The 15,863-nt window shown below is 41.4% G+C and overlaps 1 protein-coding gene across 1 annotated transcript in view; it reads left to right on the forward strand.

Moving 5' to 3' along the window:
* STOX1 (storkhead box 1) overlaps nucleotides 1-14,717 on the forward strand; it is a 53,580-nt gene extending 38,863 nt beyond the window's left edge. The window contains exons 2-4 of the mRNA XM_018572008.1: nucleotides 7,029-7,181; nucleotides 8,672-10,985; nucleotides 14,561-14,717. Of these exons, the coding sequence (XP_018427510.1) occupies nucleotides 7,029-7,181; nucleotides 8,672-10,985; nucleotides 14,561-14,717 (2,624 nt within the window). The remainder of the gene's footprint in view (nucleotides 1-7,028; nucleotides 7,182-8,671; nucleotides 10,986-14,560) is intronic.
* Nucleotides 14,718-15,863: the final 1,146 nt, after the last annotated feature.

Consider the following 15,863-nt stretch of genomic DNA (forward strand, 5'->3'; position numbering starts at 1 on the left):
TCATATTTTTTTTTAATGTCATTTATATATCATTACGTACTTTTGATTGGACAGACATTTTAACGCTATATGCCTTCTCTAGCCCTCTTAAATAAAACTAGAAAACACATAGGTAAATGTTCTGTATTCCTCAGTTTCCGTATACAATGAACTTCAAATGGTTCAAGCACAAATTGTCTGTATGAGTTTAGTATTGGACAGGGACTCTTTTTATAAAATCCTTGTTAATGGGTTTAGGAAAGATGAGTACTATGTGGTCGTATGATGCATTAATTAAAGTTGGATCCAACCCATACTTTGATGTGTGTTGATGCATGTTCACATGCGTTATATGTATATAGCTATTCTTTCTGATATATACAATGTAAACAAACAGTCTGCATTACAGTGCCCAACAGCGCACAGATGTAAACACTCCAGAGAACATATAATAAGGCAATTGCATCTCAAATTGGCAGTCATTGAGTGCATTTTGTGTGCAAGTATGTTAGCATTACTCTTTGGGTCTGTTTGGCGACCAGAGGGAGAGTTTTGCATGATTGTGCAGCCAAATAGTGACTGTCCTCTTCTCCTTTGTGCTGCAACTGCAAGCACTTATTTAGCAATTAAATGTAATCTTAGTACTCTTGCAGAACATAGAAGTTCAAAGCAACACTTTTTTTTATTTTTTTAAACGTGCAGATTTGTTCATTTTCATATACTGTAGTTGCTAATTTATGACACTCTGTCCCTAAATAGCCCTGACATTAAAATTTAACAACTGCAAACAACAATACAGTTTTTTCCTAAATGTGTCTTGCAGTGCACTACATTGCTAAAAGGAATGCCAGGTCTGAAGTGAAAGGGCTACCCTAAAATGATCTTGTCACTACAAGGTCCAGAGGACACAGTCTATGCTTTAAAAGAATATGCTGTATACTTCCCTTTCCATCGGCCTATATGTTCAGGCTAAAACATTTTGGTATTTCACACTTCCAGGTGTTGAATACCTGCTATTCCCCTTTCATGCTGCTGTTCCTCACGCAGGCTCATATTCACAGTGTGTAAGCTAGCGGAAGGAAACCAAAAATGTTCACAGTTTAAGGAGTGATATGTTGTATCTTTACATCCATATGAAAACTGTGTTCAAAATCAAATCAAATACATAGTTGGTTTCAAATTGAGCTGCTTGCCATTTTCATGCCAGGGTTTATTCCCTTTGCTTTTCACTGATGAAAGGAACCCCCCCCCCCCAAAAAAAAAAACAAACAAACAACAAATGCTTTTTTAGAAACCAATTCTTGCTGAAGCCAGATTATCAGAATAAGCCCTCTTAAATAAAACTTTACAAAGCAGTTTACAAAGCTTTTACTGCACTTGGCAATGGAAGTGAGGCATATTGCCATTTCCCCAGCACAAGCAAATGTCTGATGACAATAGTGTCCCTTTTCAGAATTGAGTTGGTCCAGTGAACTGAATAATGCCTGGCTGTCTTGGATGTCACTTTGCATAGCGGATAATGTTACAGATTCCTTTTCTACATATATCATTGCGTTAATGGGGATCAGGGTTACCTCAGGTTAAACTTGGTTGTATTCACAAAGTAAAGTACACAACAAAAGATCCTCTAGAATACCTAAAAGGAAACTTGTGTCGAAATGCATAAGCTGCCATTGCTAACTTCCCCCATAATTTCTTGGCTGCCATATTGATCCAGTTGTTTTTAAAGTACAATTTGAGATTTAGGACAAAATGCCCCCCCTGGCAACCCTCCCTAGCCCTTCAATAGAAACAGCTGGCCTCCCTATAGAGGTCTGTATTTACCTCCTCTGATGGCTTCCTACCCCGTCTGCAGTTCAGCCTGTAAAAGCTGGTGGTATTGGGGGGGGGGCTGCGAGGTATACTGTCCTTAACCTTGACTTGTACTGTAAGACTTTAGAGCGGCATCCCTGATTCAAGCATACATTGGTTGAATTCTTGTACTTGTTTAGTGACTTAGAAAGCATTTAATGCCAGAGAAGACCAGGAGACCACCTTATTCAAGATGGCAATGACCGCCTACAAGGTTCTCTCAGTCCAGATGTTGTGACCTCAAGCGTTTTATTGTGTTCATATACTGGACCATCAGAATTCTTTTTTTTTTATAGCAATAACCATATTTCAGTCTAGTTTTACAATTAATTTTTTAACAAAACTTTGCCAAAAATGTTTCAATAAAACTCTGCAGTATTATAATTATTATACAGGATTTATATAGCGCCAACAGTTTGCGCAGCGCTTTAAAATATAGGGCAGACATTACAATCACAATACAATTCAAGACAAGATGGTAAGGAGGGCTTACAATCTAAAAGGGAGGGGAAAGTCATATATGAGGAGTGAGCTGTGTGTGGATGAATTGTTTGAGTACGTGATGGTTGAGCGGTTAGGTTGAGGTGGGATAGGCTTCCCTGAAGAGATGAGTCTTTAGGGATCGCCTAAAGGCAGTCCAGGTGGGCGACAGATGGACAGGTTGGGGTAAAGAATTCCAGAGGATGGGAGAGACTCTAGAGAAGTCCTGGAGGCGAGCATGGGAGGAGTTGACAAGCGAGCTGGAAAGCAGGAGGTCTTGGGATGAGCGAAGCCGGCGGTTAGGGTGATACTTTGAGACCAGGTTTGAGATATAGCCGGGGGCAGAGTTGTGGGTGGCTTTGTAACTGATTGTTAATATTTTGAATTTTATCCTTTTGGGCTATTGGAAGTACATGGACACTTCCCATTGTTTTATCCCCCCAAAAATGCTGCAAGTACAGAACAGTACCTGTTGATCTACCAGAAATCCGGTGAGTTTCTCTCCCCTGTTTGGGCTGACAACACATTTCCTTCTCTGCATCGGAAGCCCAACCCGCATTGAAGGCCCTGTCTGCAGTACTACAATATCTCCACAACTCCATACATTAACTCCACAACTGTCCCCTTTCCTCATTGGTATAAGATGGGTAGTAAGGCAAGGTATTGTGGTATTGCGTCTACACTGGAATATTTGGTACAATTATCACTGTAGTGAGTCAAAATGGTCTCTACCTTTGCCCTCTCCCTTGCACCCCTTTGCTAGACCACTTCTGTTGTTTTGTCTGAGTGAGCTATCTTTTCACTTATTTTAAGTGCCATTTTTAAAATCTTCTTGTCTCATGGTGGTGTGTATTATATTTCATGCATGACATGAGATCACCCAGAAGGGATGGTATCTGAAATTTGTCTGTCTTTGCCCAGTACAAAGACTTTCCCCTGATTTATACACCTGAGACCTGTGTCCTAGCAACTGCCTGGGATAAAAGGTTCTTGGAGAGCTCTATATAAACAGGCTTTGTTAAAGTTCACAATGGCAGGCTGTAAAACAAAGGTCAGCCGTAATTTAACAAACCCAAGATGTGGCTCAGTCAGAAACTTTACATTAGGTAAATGCTCCAGACCCACACGGTTCCCGCACAAAACACTGTAAACAACTTTTTGAGTGAGCTGCACATTTATAGGGAATGAAGTGTACTTATTGTGTTTTTTGTTTTCAATTACTTTTTGTTTTCTGGAATCTGAAAACCGGCATCAGTTGGGTACTAAAGAACTTCTGAGCAGTTTGGGGATTCTGTTCCCTGCCTTACAAAGCCATAAACATAGCAGCTCATATTTGTGCTTAGTGGAGCCTGCAGAGGGTGCCTGAGCTGTGCGTGCCCCATAAGGTGCATCGCTGTATTACTTAAAGTATCTTAAACCAGTACAGTAAACTCCCCACTATCTGGCATTCAAGCAACCAGCACTCTCAAGCAACCGGAAAAAGAAAATCGAGAATATATGTCCTCCAATATTTTTTTTTTCCTGCCAGTGGCTTGGTGCACAATAGACTCAATTTTTTTTGTTTGCAACTAAATTTATTTAGTTGCTAACACAATTCTATACATTTTGCTGCTGGCCAGCGGCTAGATTCCGTGGTCGGCAGCAGAGTGTAAACAATGGGGAGAAATGGCAAGCATGCTATTGGCTGTTTCAAATTGCAATAGCAGGCTGGCTATTGTGCCCACTGAACAGAGCCGTGCATCTGAGAGAACTGTCTCTCTCAATTCTGCTGCACTGCTCACTTAGTGGGGTTTCAATTGCCTGCCTTCTATTATTACAATTTGAAATAGCCAATAGCAGGGTGGCTATTGAAACCCTGCCCACTGAGCAGAGGCACAGACCTGAGAGAGAACTTTCTCTCTCAGGTCTGCTACTCTTCTCAGTGGCTGGGGCTTCAATAGCCAGCCTGCTATTGGCTATTGCAATTTGAAATAGCCAATAGCAGTCTAGCTATTGCTCCCAGCTGCTTACATTCACCTGTCGGCTGCAGAGGCCAGGCTGTGGGGGAAGCGTGCACCGCATGGGAATGATTGCTTGAGAGTTGCAATTGGCTCTTGAGCAACCTGAAACTACAGCAATAAGTTTTATTGTGGGCATACATTAGGGCTACAACCAACTAATCGGTGATCGATTAGTGAGAATAGTTGTCAACTATTCTCATTATCGATTAATTGGTTGGTGCTATTGCACCAGCCCACTATCTGCTGTATTTACATTCAGCTGCCAACTGAGCAATCTTGCTATGGCAGCTGTCATTTCCTGGCTGAAGCTATTCAAGCGCCATGTGCTTACCACACAATTTATTAAAGAAAAAATGTAAAAGGTGGGAAAAAAGTATATTTTCAGTTTTTTGTCCTGACAAATTCTGCTGTGGGAGGTACATTGCAATGCCATTCATTTCAATGGCACTCCAAATGTGCCTCCCACCCATAGTGTGATCACCCACACTGGAACGCACAGTACCTCATTGCTTTGCATTCCAGTGCAGTGTGATTGCAAAAAATTGTTCATGTTGTTTTATTCTGAAGTAAACGTTGTAACACTCCATTTCTGTATTTTACTTCAAATTAAGGATGGTATTCTATTTAATTTTTTTAATCCAATTTAATCGCAAAAATAATCGGCCAACTAGTTGATTATGAAATAATCATTCGCTGCAGCCCTAGACGTTATACAAGTATTTGGTGATCATTTGAAATGAAGTACATTTTAAAATTACTGGTTAAAGATTTGCCCGTGTATGGGCAACATTATAAGCCAAACCTGTCTTATGCTTCAGGTTGACTTATGTATGGACATTGAATCTGCTAACTCTGCTTTAGGTTCTTTTTCTTCACCCCTCCCTGACATATATTGGCCTCAGGAAACCTTGGTGGGCCTCTCGGTATAAGGAAACAAAACTCTGTTGTGGATGTCTGGAATCAATGCTAGGGGAAATTAATTTATTACCAAGGCAAATGATAATGAACCCGAGTCCAAGCTCCAGGCATACTGAGACCTTAATCAAGTACTGCTTAGAATTACATTAACAAAATAAATGTTTTGCATGACTGAGGATTTTTTCTTTTTAGATCGAAAATGGCATTTTTGAAGTCATGTGGACTCCATTTATTTCAGATTTTACTCTTCGAATTCATTGTTTTACTATTTGGAATGTTAGGTGAGAGTCTGAACATACTATTTTCCTCTTCTGCTCAATGCAAAATTTTTCAGTGTTCTGATATAATCATTTGACAATCTCTCTACCGAATTCACAATGCGTATTGAATGGGGACTGATTGTTGAGGAAGAGCATGAAAAAACAGCATCACAAAGGGACTTTTGGCTTGGAAAAGATCATTGGATAGTATGTCCATGTTTGGCTCACCTAAAGATACCTTTAAAAAGGAACTTGCTTTTGGTTATAATGAAATAATATCTGCCTAATAACTGTCTCTGTATATTATATATAAAAAAAAAAAAAACAGTAATGACTGGTTCACGGGATCCAGTGTTGTCTTCGTTCCAAATTCTCCTTGGACTGCTCTCCCCTTCCGCCATGTTGATTTTACTGTTTGTGAATGCCCAGACATGCCACGGGTCTTAGTCAGATATATAGGATACACGCGGTATATCTGTACATGTATGAGATCAGAGTATGTGAAGACACGCGCACACCATAGATATCTGTCAGGGCCCAAATACATTGGTAAGACCTGTGGTGCATCAGCGCAAAGATGGTTGAAATCCTCATGCCTAGGAACCACTGCCTCCTGGGATAAGTAATGTGGATATCACAGTGGGCGGTGGGAGCCCCAACTATGTCATCCTTGCCTAGGCAAGGAACCAGGAGGCACGACTAGGTCACCCTCACCAAGGCAAGGAACCTGGAAGTAGCCTTGTGAAGGGGCTGACTTCTTCGAGCTGTAACCTGCTTCTCCAATTATTGCTTAAGTGTAATATAGAAATTATTATAAAGGATAGTAGCATTAAAGACATTACATTAAACATATATTCAGAGCAAGGACTTTTTTGTCCTTAGTCCTGGTCTTCTGCCATGGCAGAAAAGTTATTTGTAAACAAAGCAATGTTTACACTGGTGGGGGCCTATGAGGAAAGCTCTCAAAGCACAAGGAAAAAAAAGTTCAATATTTGTGAGGATCACTGGATATTTTAAAGAGCCAATAGGTTTTAAAATTACAATTAAGGTTTAGTAAGGCTTAGCCATACATGCTTAAATTTCTCTCATTCAGCCCATGTGGTTCCTCCATCCACACTAAACCGCATGGATAGAGGAATCCGCACTGCCGGCTATTGTCTGAATAGACTAGATGCAGTCACTGTTAGGCTGACAATTTTCCATCCCAGCTCTTTCAGTTTTTCATCCAACCTTTTTTGTTTTGTTTTTTAGCGGGGTGGTGCTGACAGGGCCACCCACAGCTCAAATTTCCACCAATTCAGTAGGATTCAGAAAAAATTTGAACCATGTATGATCAGCTCTAGTTACTACTTTTTTTTACATGTAATCAATGCAATTAGTGCTGATTTATTTGTATTCCAAAATTTCTGATGCCAGAACACCAACATCTAAAAAAAATATACCGGTTTTCTAAAGCCAACAACTACCAAACCGCTGACCGAGTGATGTATTGTACAGTTTGTGTTGCAGTGTGTGATTCTTTGGCTGTCTCTCATTGCAGGTGATGTCTCTCCAGTACAGATGAGCCCCGTGTCTCAGTCTCAGTTCATCCCTCTGGCAGAAGTCTTATGCTGTGCAATATCTGATATGAACGCCGCACAGATTCTAGTAACTCAAGAATCCCTCATGGAGCAGCTGGTAAAACATTACCCAGGTGCTGACAATTTGCTCACTGTGTTTACAATATGTGTAATCCATATCTTGCCTAAAGCAGTAACCCAAATTGAGCTCCGTGTGCTTCATACACAAACATTTGCATCAGTTTGGATGTATTAAACAACTGCACCTAATGCTTTAACCAATGCCAGAAAAGTAGAAACCCATTCAGATGTGCTGAAAAATGATGCGCTCTATAAACCTGCTGCCAAATTTTAGGCTAAGACATGGTCATTTTTTCCCCTCTCTTTCTAAGTACTAGAAACATGTAAATAGAAGTGAGTGATGCCTTCTTTATGGCATTGTGAAATGGGATAGAGATGCAAACTGCCACAGCAAATCTCACCAGTGTAACCCAAAGATATAAAAATCTGGCTGGTGATGAAACCCGCTGGTGCTCACCCAAAATATTTATTTTAAATGGTTTATCCTTTTATGTGCAGATTAAAGCTGCACGTGACCCGCCAATGTTGTATGGTTGGCTTTAGTACACGTTTGCACCAACACCTCACAACGCAGTGCAAGAATGACTTCTTTGCTATGGAGGAAAAAAAGATGAAGAAATTTCAGACAATGTCTCTTATAGTCTGAAAACTGATGCGCACATGTTTGCCAATATTATCCCAAATTAATGTAAACAAAGTTTGAATTGGTTATATAACCATATATCTGCATGTAGACTGATGGTGCCCATAGACGTTACATGACAGCCTCCCCAGTGCAATAATGTTTGCAGGCATCAGCCATTGCTGTAATATCTTTTGTGTACTTGCAGACTCTGCTGACTGAGGCTCAGGGGGTTGGTTAAAAAAACCTTGTCCAATTTCTATTGTTTTCACTGATAGGGTGTCATTGGATGTGACTATAGGGCATCATGAACAGTCGCCTTACCATGTGTGCACAGGAATGCAATAGCTACCACATATACATAGACAGACAAATCACATAACCTAAGCAGATCTTCTAAATGACCAAGATTCATTTGGCTGGAAATAATTATAGGCACCATTTGCTGGCCGCACAGTCATTTCCATCTTGTGCAGTGGACTACAAATTGCAAGCTTTCTCTTCCTATTTAGGAAGGGGAAATATTTCCGTGAACAGGATTCCTGTTTTTTACTCTGGATACAAACTGTTGCCTTTAAATAAACATAATTCCGTATCGTTCTAATCTGATTTTTGCTCCTTACCTGAGAGAACAATAGCTGCCATGCCTTCTGAGTTTTGTATTGGCACACTACTGTTCTCTATGAAGGGATCTCGTTTCTTCATACTACAGCCCTGAATGCTATGTAACCTTTCCTCAGCCTCACTGCAGCCTAACAGTCATAGAGGCTGTATACTAAGATGTCTCCATCTTTGACTGTAATGGCATATCTAAAACTGTACACACACATAAAAAATGGCACCAGAATAGTACTTTGAAATAATTACCTGTCAGTTTAAAAATTGATTTAATTTATTGAATGCTGTATATTTCTTTTATAGGTATTGCAACACCATCCCAGGAAATTCTCTATTCCACTCTTGGTACTCTAATCAAAGACAGGAAAATCTTTCACACTGGAGAAGGCTATTTCATTGTAACTCCGCAGACATACTTCATCACTAAAAAGCCATTTTCACACAAGTGTGGTGCAGCCGAAGAGATATCCGCCTCACCACCGACCGTTACGTATCTTGTAAGCATGGAAAGTTGTGCCGACTTAACTAAAGTTAACATCCCCTCTGTGTCCCACTGCCGTTCATGCAGCTGCTTCTCTGAAAACTCCACCCAGAACATACTAGGACAGCAGTCAATCAACGAGAGCAATGCAAAAGAACATAAAAGTGTCAAGGATGCAAAAACATCTGTTCAAAACCAAGCTACCTCAACTTCCCGAGACGATCATGCCTGTGCGAAGACCAAGCCACAACTCTCAATAAAGGAAAAAGAAAAGTGCAGTAAGAAATTTGGCATCAGTCTGTTTTGGAGAAACGTTTCTAAAAAGGAGAAATCTAAAAAAGAACTGGCGACTTTCTCTGCACAGTTTCCACCAGAAGAATGGCCAGTGAGGGATGAAGATAACTTGGATAATATCCCACGTGATCTAGAACATGAAATCATTAAGCGTATTAACCCAGTTCTTACTGTGGACAACTTGATGAAACATACAATGCTGATGCAGAAAATTGAAGAACAGAAAAAGTACTTTAGTAAAGGGACCTCGACCGATATCCGAACCAAAAACGGACATAATGGTAAGAGCAGCAATAAGAAGAAAAATGGTAGGATGTCAAAGTACCATAAAAAAGTTCAGGCTAGTAAAGAAAAGGCAAAAAAGGACAGTGGTGTCCAAAGGTCAGATGTTCATGTGGATGCAGATGTGAAGAAGTCCTTTCAACAGACCAGTGGAATGGATGACATACTGGTTCCAGATGCCTTCCCTCCATCTAATGCAGATGTTGAAAAACATGAAGTCCTCCATAAAAAGCCAATTCAAAACCCTTTTCAGGGCATTTCCTATAGGGAAACCACTAACATCACTGGACACAAATCTGTAAAAGACATGAAAAGGACTAACTCTGGAAAAACCAGAAAAAGTATGTCAAGGTCAAAGTCGTTGGACTGCCCAGGGTCAAATGCTGAGGCTGGAACAAGACATTTTAGATGTGATCGGCCTGTAAATGATTATTATAACGAGGAGCTGTTCCAGGATCAGATGGTACCTGTTAATGATAAAGATGGTTTGACAGAATATCCTCCTAATTACCCACAATGCAGTACTCTAAGGATAGATGACAAGTTTAAACAAAATAAAGAGCAGACTTCTCTACTAGCATTGTCTGGTGAGGACGGGTCTCCTCTTTTTGGAGACAATCAAACTAATATGGTTTTACAAGCAGATGTGACGTGGGAAAACGAAAGAGGAAAGTGTTTTTCTTCGTCAGGTCTTTATTGTGGTAAGATGAGCACGGTGCATGGACCTTTACAGCACAGCCAAACCAATTTTTGTAGAAACAATAATACTTCAAAGAGTTTAGCGCGACCATACATTGGTTCATTAGAGGAAGCAGAATGTGAACAAAGTGGCTGTTATACAGCCAGTGGAGTGAACATTAAAGATTTACCAAAATATTCAGCACACCGATCTCAAAGAGAAGATCTTGAAAATGGCCAGGGCCGTTACAAAAATGTCATGGACAATGAGGATGCTTCTTGCTCTTACTCTATTGAAGAAGACACCGATGAACATCTTGGCATATGTCCGAATCTTGAAATTCGCATACAGAATATGAGTATGAACATGCTTAACTGGAGTAATGTACGTGACGAAAGCCATAGTGCATCTGAAACTTCCGCAAGCCACTGGGAGCCGAAGAGATCCACGGGACATCAGTTTGTATCTTCTGGTAACCAACACCAAGACGACTGCACTCATTCTGTGTCATCTTCCAGCTGTTATACTAAACCTGCTCTGCACATAAAAGAAAGCACCAACCAGCCATTGTCACACTTTCTTCTCAACCATCCCGAGCTGGAGGATGATACTGTGGAGTCTATTCCGCTTCCAGAGCTGGTGGATGGCAGCATATTTGACTATTGCAATTCCAGTGACTGCAATTCTATGGCAGAAACTGTACAGACATCCATTAAAGGAAGTGATGAGAAATGCATAGAGGGCCCAGAACAGGCACCCGCAGAAATGCGAGCATGCTATGAGCATACATTGAAGCTATTCAATACAAAGAGTAGCCCACTGGAATCCAACCCTAATGAGAATCATAGCATTACAGGAGACAGTGGAATTGAATCGCCACGGTAAGATTTTTACCTTTTTTTTTAGATGTATGTAACTGTTTAAAGGAGAACTATGGGGTCAGTGTTTTTCCCCATAGTTCTCAGGGTAACGGGAGGACACAAACTAGCGTCCTCCCATCACCCTAAGCTCAGTATACCACGAGCTGTAGCACGCGGTATACTGAGACGCTGCAGCTGAAGCGGATCCCGACAATTATGTCTGGATCCACCCAGCAGCGTGACTGACAGCTGGCTCTGCCTATCTAGAGGCAGAGCCAACTGTACCCACACCCTCCCCCGTCCGCTCCGCCAGTCAGCGCTAGCGGGGAGGGGGGAATCCAGCCCCTCCCCTGTCACGGCATAGAGCCGTGACAGGATCGAGAGGTGATCGAACGCCGGTATGTGTTCGCTCACCTCACGGTATAATGAGACGCCGCAGTATACCACGAGCTGCTGCTCGCGGTGTACTGAGATGCCGCAGCTGAAGCGGATCCTGACAATTATGTCTGGATCCGCCCAGCTGCGTGACTTACAGCTGGCTCTGTCTATCTAGAGGCAGAGCGAGCTGTACCTGCCCCCTCCCCTGTCCGTTCTGCCAGTCAGCGCTGGAGGATCGGAGCGGGGAGGGGGGAATCCAGCCCCTTCCCTGTCACGGCAGAGAGCCGTGACAGGATCGAGAGGTGAGTGAACGCCGGTATGTGTTCGCTCACCTCCCGATCTACTGAGCCGACCTGTGACAGTCTCATTGTCAGTCTCATTGTCACAGGTCGGCTAGAACTATGAGGTGAGTGAAAAGCACTCGCCTCATAGTTCTCCTTTTAATGGTATTTCCACTTTTACATTGTTTTCTAACCAAGTTGAAATTAAATAGCATGTCTTTCAGCAACTAAAGCAAGTCCTAAAGTAAGATGGTATTTAGTAGAGGTGCACCGAAATTAACATTTCAAAAGAGAAACAAAAAGTCAAACCAAAAATGGTTTTTATTTTAACTTTTTCAAACATTTTATTATTTTTTATAAACTTTTTAATTTTTTTATATGTTCATTTTTTAAAATAAATATTTAAATTTTATTTACATTTTAATTTTTAAATGGGAAATTATATTTCCCATTTAAAATAGAAAAAGAGATTGAGGACAGTGTGTCCTGTTCATTCATAACATGAGAACAGAGTATGTTTTACTATATCCACAATCATGAATGAACCGGAGGTGATGTAGATCACTTCCCTTTCATTCATAATTGGGGATATAGTAAACATACCATGTCCTCAATTATTTACAAACACTCAGCAATCACTGAGTGTTTGTACTCGCTCTCCTTCCTGACACGCTGTCACAGGAGGCTGAGCGAGCGGAGCTCAGCCTGCTGTGACAGCAATGACAGCTGTCTCCGCCCACACACCACTCTGCCCATCTGTGACGGGAGGCTGAGAGGTGTGGGGAGGAGAGACGGCGGCCACTCGCAGCGCTCTCCTCCCGCAGCGCTCGGCTGCCTGTGACAGTTTCTCTCCTCCCCCCTAGGACACAGAGCAGCGCCCAGCATGGAGGAGAGAAAGCAGGGATACGCCGCAGTATCGGCCCGAAAATGGCACTTTTGGCATTAGTACTATTTAAAAAAAGGTTTTGTAGCCCTAAATAGTTATCCACAAAAAAAATAATAATAATTAAGCACAGAGGTGCCAGCACATGCCTTCGTAACTTTACAAGAGTACTGCAAGACCCCCCATTATGCTGCAAGCTTTAATACTTTCTGATACTGTGAAAGGCCAGTCCACCCCAGGGCCAGGCTAGACCAGGCGGTAGGCAGAAGAGAAAAATCCTCCTTGGAGTCTTCAGCAAGAGGGATGCTCCAAAAGGGCAGGGCCTGCAACCCTTGCTGCTGGAGTAGTTCACAGCTCATGGGGATGCACACTTTGTCGTCTTCGCCCTGGGTGCTAAAGAACCTTCTCCTGACACTGGTCCACTCACTCCTGGTTAAGTTTTGAATGTGCCGGGGGTAGGACAGCCTTCAACAGTACAGGGACGGTTGCAGATTTGATTGGCCTGGGTTGTGTGGATCTAAAGCTTTTCTGACGGTACAAGCAGGTACCGTCATGTGCAGGCACTTGACAGATGTGCTTACTTCAGTTGAGCTTTTTGTTGACAAGTATACTTTGTTAGGCTCACTTTTTATTTTATTGATGTTCAATTTGTGGTTGATGTGTGAAAAGCAATAAAATGCTGTGTGATTGGGAACATTCCATAGTAAACTGTCCCTCATGGCATCAACTGATACGTGAACATTTCCAGTACGGCAAAGACACTTCAGCTCCCCTCCTCTCCTAGTGTCTTTTGGCACTAACTCAGAGGGAAAAATTTACAGTAGTCCCTAAAAAAAATGGGGTGAATGGGAAATCTCACAATGGGGGCATATGTTCTAGAGACAATTAGGAAATGCTGTATTTGTTCACCCTGACTTTGTGTAGATTTGCTGTCACTTTCCATTGTGTTTCTGGGATTGGCAGAGAACAAAAATCCCCAATGGGGACAAAAATCTGATGGCGGTTCTAACCTTTGCCCACACCATCCAAAACTAGGGGCACAATTTTGTCTGCAATATTATTCGTTAATTAACAAACTGGAGCTTCAAAGTTGATTTCACTGCCTTGCTTTCAGTATAAAATGTATCCAAAATGTGGAGTTACTCTTCAACACAAGCTAGCTCAGATTAGATTCTAGAGGTGATACTTTGGGTGGCCTGGGCCGGTAAAGAAAGACATTTTTTTTGTAACATTTATGCCCTGCAGGTACTGCCAGGCAGGAACTTGCTGATAAATCTCCAGCCAGGAGCTACAGATAACATTTTACTACTGGGCAGCAAGGTATAGTAGAGAGTTTTTGCCCAGAGATATGTAGAACATGCGGCTGCGAAATTGGCATTGGTGGAGGTATATGTAGCAGCTATCCGTTTGGTAGTGAGGAGATTGTCTAACACACCTCATATCATTTGGCAAAGAGGGGAAGAGAGAAGAGCCGCTGTCCTATCGAAATGGCCAACTCCACGAAATCTCAAATCATGTCGCTTCCGGTCACTTGCCAACAGGAGATTTCATCGTGATGGTGTTATACTGCACAACAGCAAGAGTATTGTGAAAATGCTATGCACACATGCGCACCACTACAGTGGATGCATCAACAAAGTGCTGCTCATTTTGAAGGTTTAAAATATATTTATATTACCATTCAGTCATCACCCATACACCTCTCTACTCACTCCCTATAACCTGCTCCCACCTCCCTTTCTTTTCTCTTTATCTTCTCCTCTGACAATTGGTAAGCCTGGAATTTCCAATGCTGTTCATTTGGGAATAAATACAATAAGTTACAATAGTTTTTGAAGGCTGGAATTTTTTTATGGATTATTCATATTCAATGGAAGGGTTTTGGTCTCGGGGGTATTCATCTTCTCGTCTGTAGCTGGCTGGACTGTTACACTTCCTGATGAAGGTTTGCCAGAACTGAAAACATATCAATACTTTGATTCTCTAATCCAATATTAATTGTGTTTTCAGTAATATAAAATGGTTCTGAGAGTCTGTATTTCCTTCTCTTCTAGAACTCGGATTAGTCTTGCATCGAGCAATTCTATGATTTTGGAAACTTTGAAGAGAAGGACATTTCTACAGAATCTGGAAATAAACGTCGGTAACAAAAATGATGGACTGCTTACTGCCAGCTCTCTAATGCAGCTGACCCCAGCTATGAATGTATAGTATACAACCAACACTCTCTGCTTTTGCATGTTTTTTTTGCCTTTTTGGTTTTACATTTTTTTTAACCTGGGGAAAAGAACTTCTATTTGTACTGCTCAGTTTTCTGGTAGGTAAGGTATTTTTTTTTCTATAAATACCTGGATGGCCTTCATATATGTTTTATGTATTTTACAAAACATTCTGGTATGCCTTAGGAGGTTCTTTGTTATAGGAGTTTAAAGGACCTTGATAAAACTACCTAAACAACTTGTCATTTTCTATATTGGTTTTTGTATTCGAGCTGGCCATGCACCCATCTATTGTGTAACAACTGCTGACTGTAAATTATTCAGCATGCGAGAAGATTTCTGTGACCAAAGCTACAGATCTGAACTGCTCATTCTTGCTTGTTGGTAAGAAGGCCAACTCCAGCTGAAATGTTTTGGATAAAGTGGGGAAGGGTTGGAGCCTCTGTCTGCTTTTTATTACTGTGTCACAGATGGGAAGATTTTAGAACAAAGTGTTGGAAAATCTCTTCAACTGAGACGCATTCAAAAGCAAAAACCTATTTCTGGTAAACTGGGGAAGAGTTAGAACTGCCTTGCTTTCTCAGTGACAACGGCACATCTGTTTCTTGTAATGAACTAAGCTTTACCGAGGAAAGCAATCTAAAGAATAGAAACAATTTGTTTTCTAATCTCAAGAGTTCCTACGGAAAGGGACAATTTGCGTTTATTGAAAATGAACACTTTCATGTACACAAGAAAAGCATGGTTTCGGAGTAGCATTCATATATCAGTGTATTGTCTGCATTGGCTTACAGCAATGAATCGGATCAAACCTGCACTAGAAATGGACTGTTAGAGAATCAAAGTACCGGAATTTGACCTGGTATCAGCCTCTGGAATTGTCTGTATAGCAGGGCTGGAGTGTCACAGAAAATAGAAACCAATCCATTCATATGCTGACGAGAAGCATGCCGATAGGAAGACAAATCAGTGAGCTCATCACAGCACTGCTTTTCCTTTCACTGTCCAGTCCAGGATGGGTCCAGGACAACCTGGGCTTGGAGGAAGTGGGATGAAAGAAATTACTGCAGGGACAATCTCTGGAATGACGCAAAATTTTGCAGAAAAATATGGTTTTGTTATTTATACCTTTTTCAAT

This window comes from Nanorana parkeri, unplaced genomic scaffold (assembly GCF_000935625.1).
Source record: "Nanorana parkeri isolate BGI_ZX_2015 unplaced genomic scaffold, ASM93562v1 scaffold1898, whole genome shotgun sequence".
In the NCBI taxonomy this organism is placed as follows: domain Eukaryota; kingdom Metazoa; phylum Chordata; class Amphibia; order Anura; family Dicroglossidae; genus Nanorana; species Nanorana parkeri.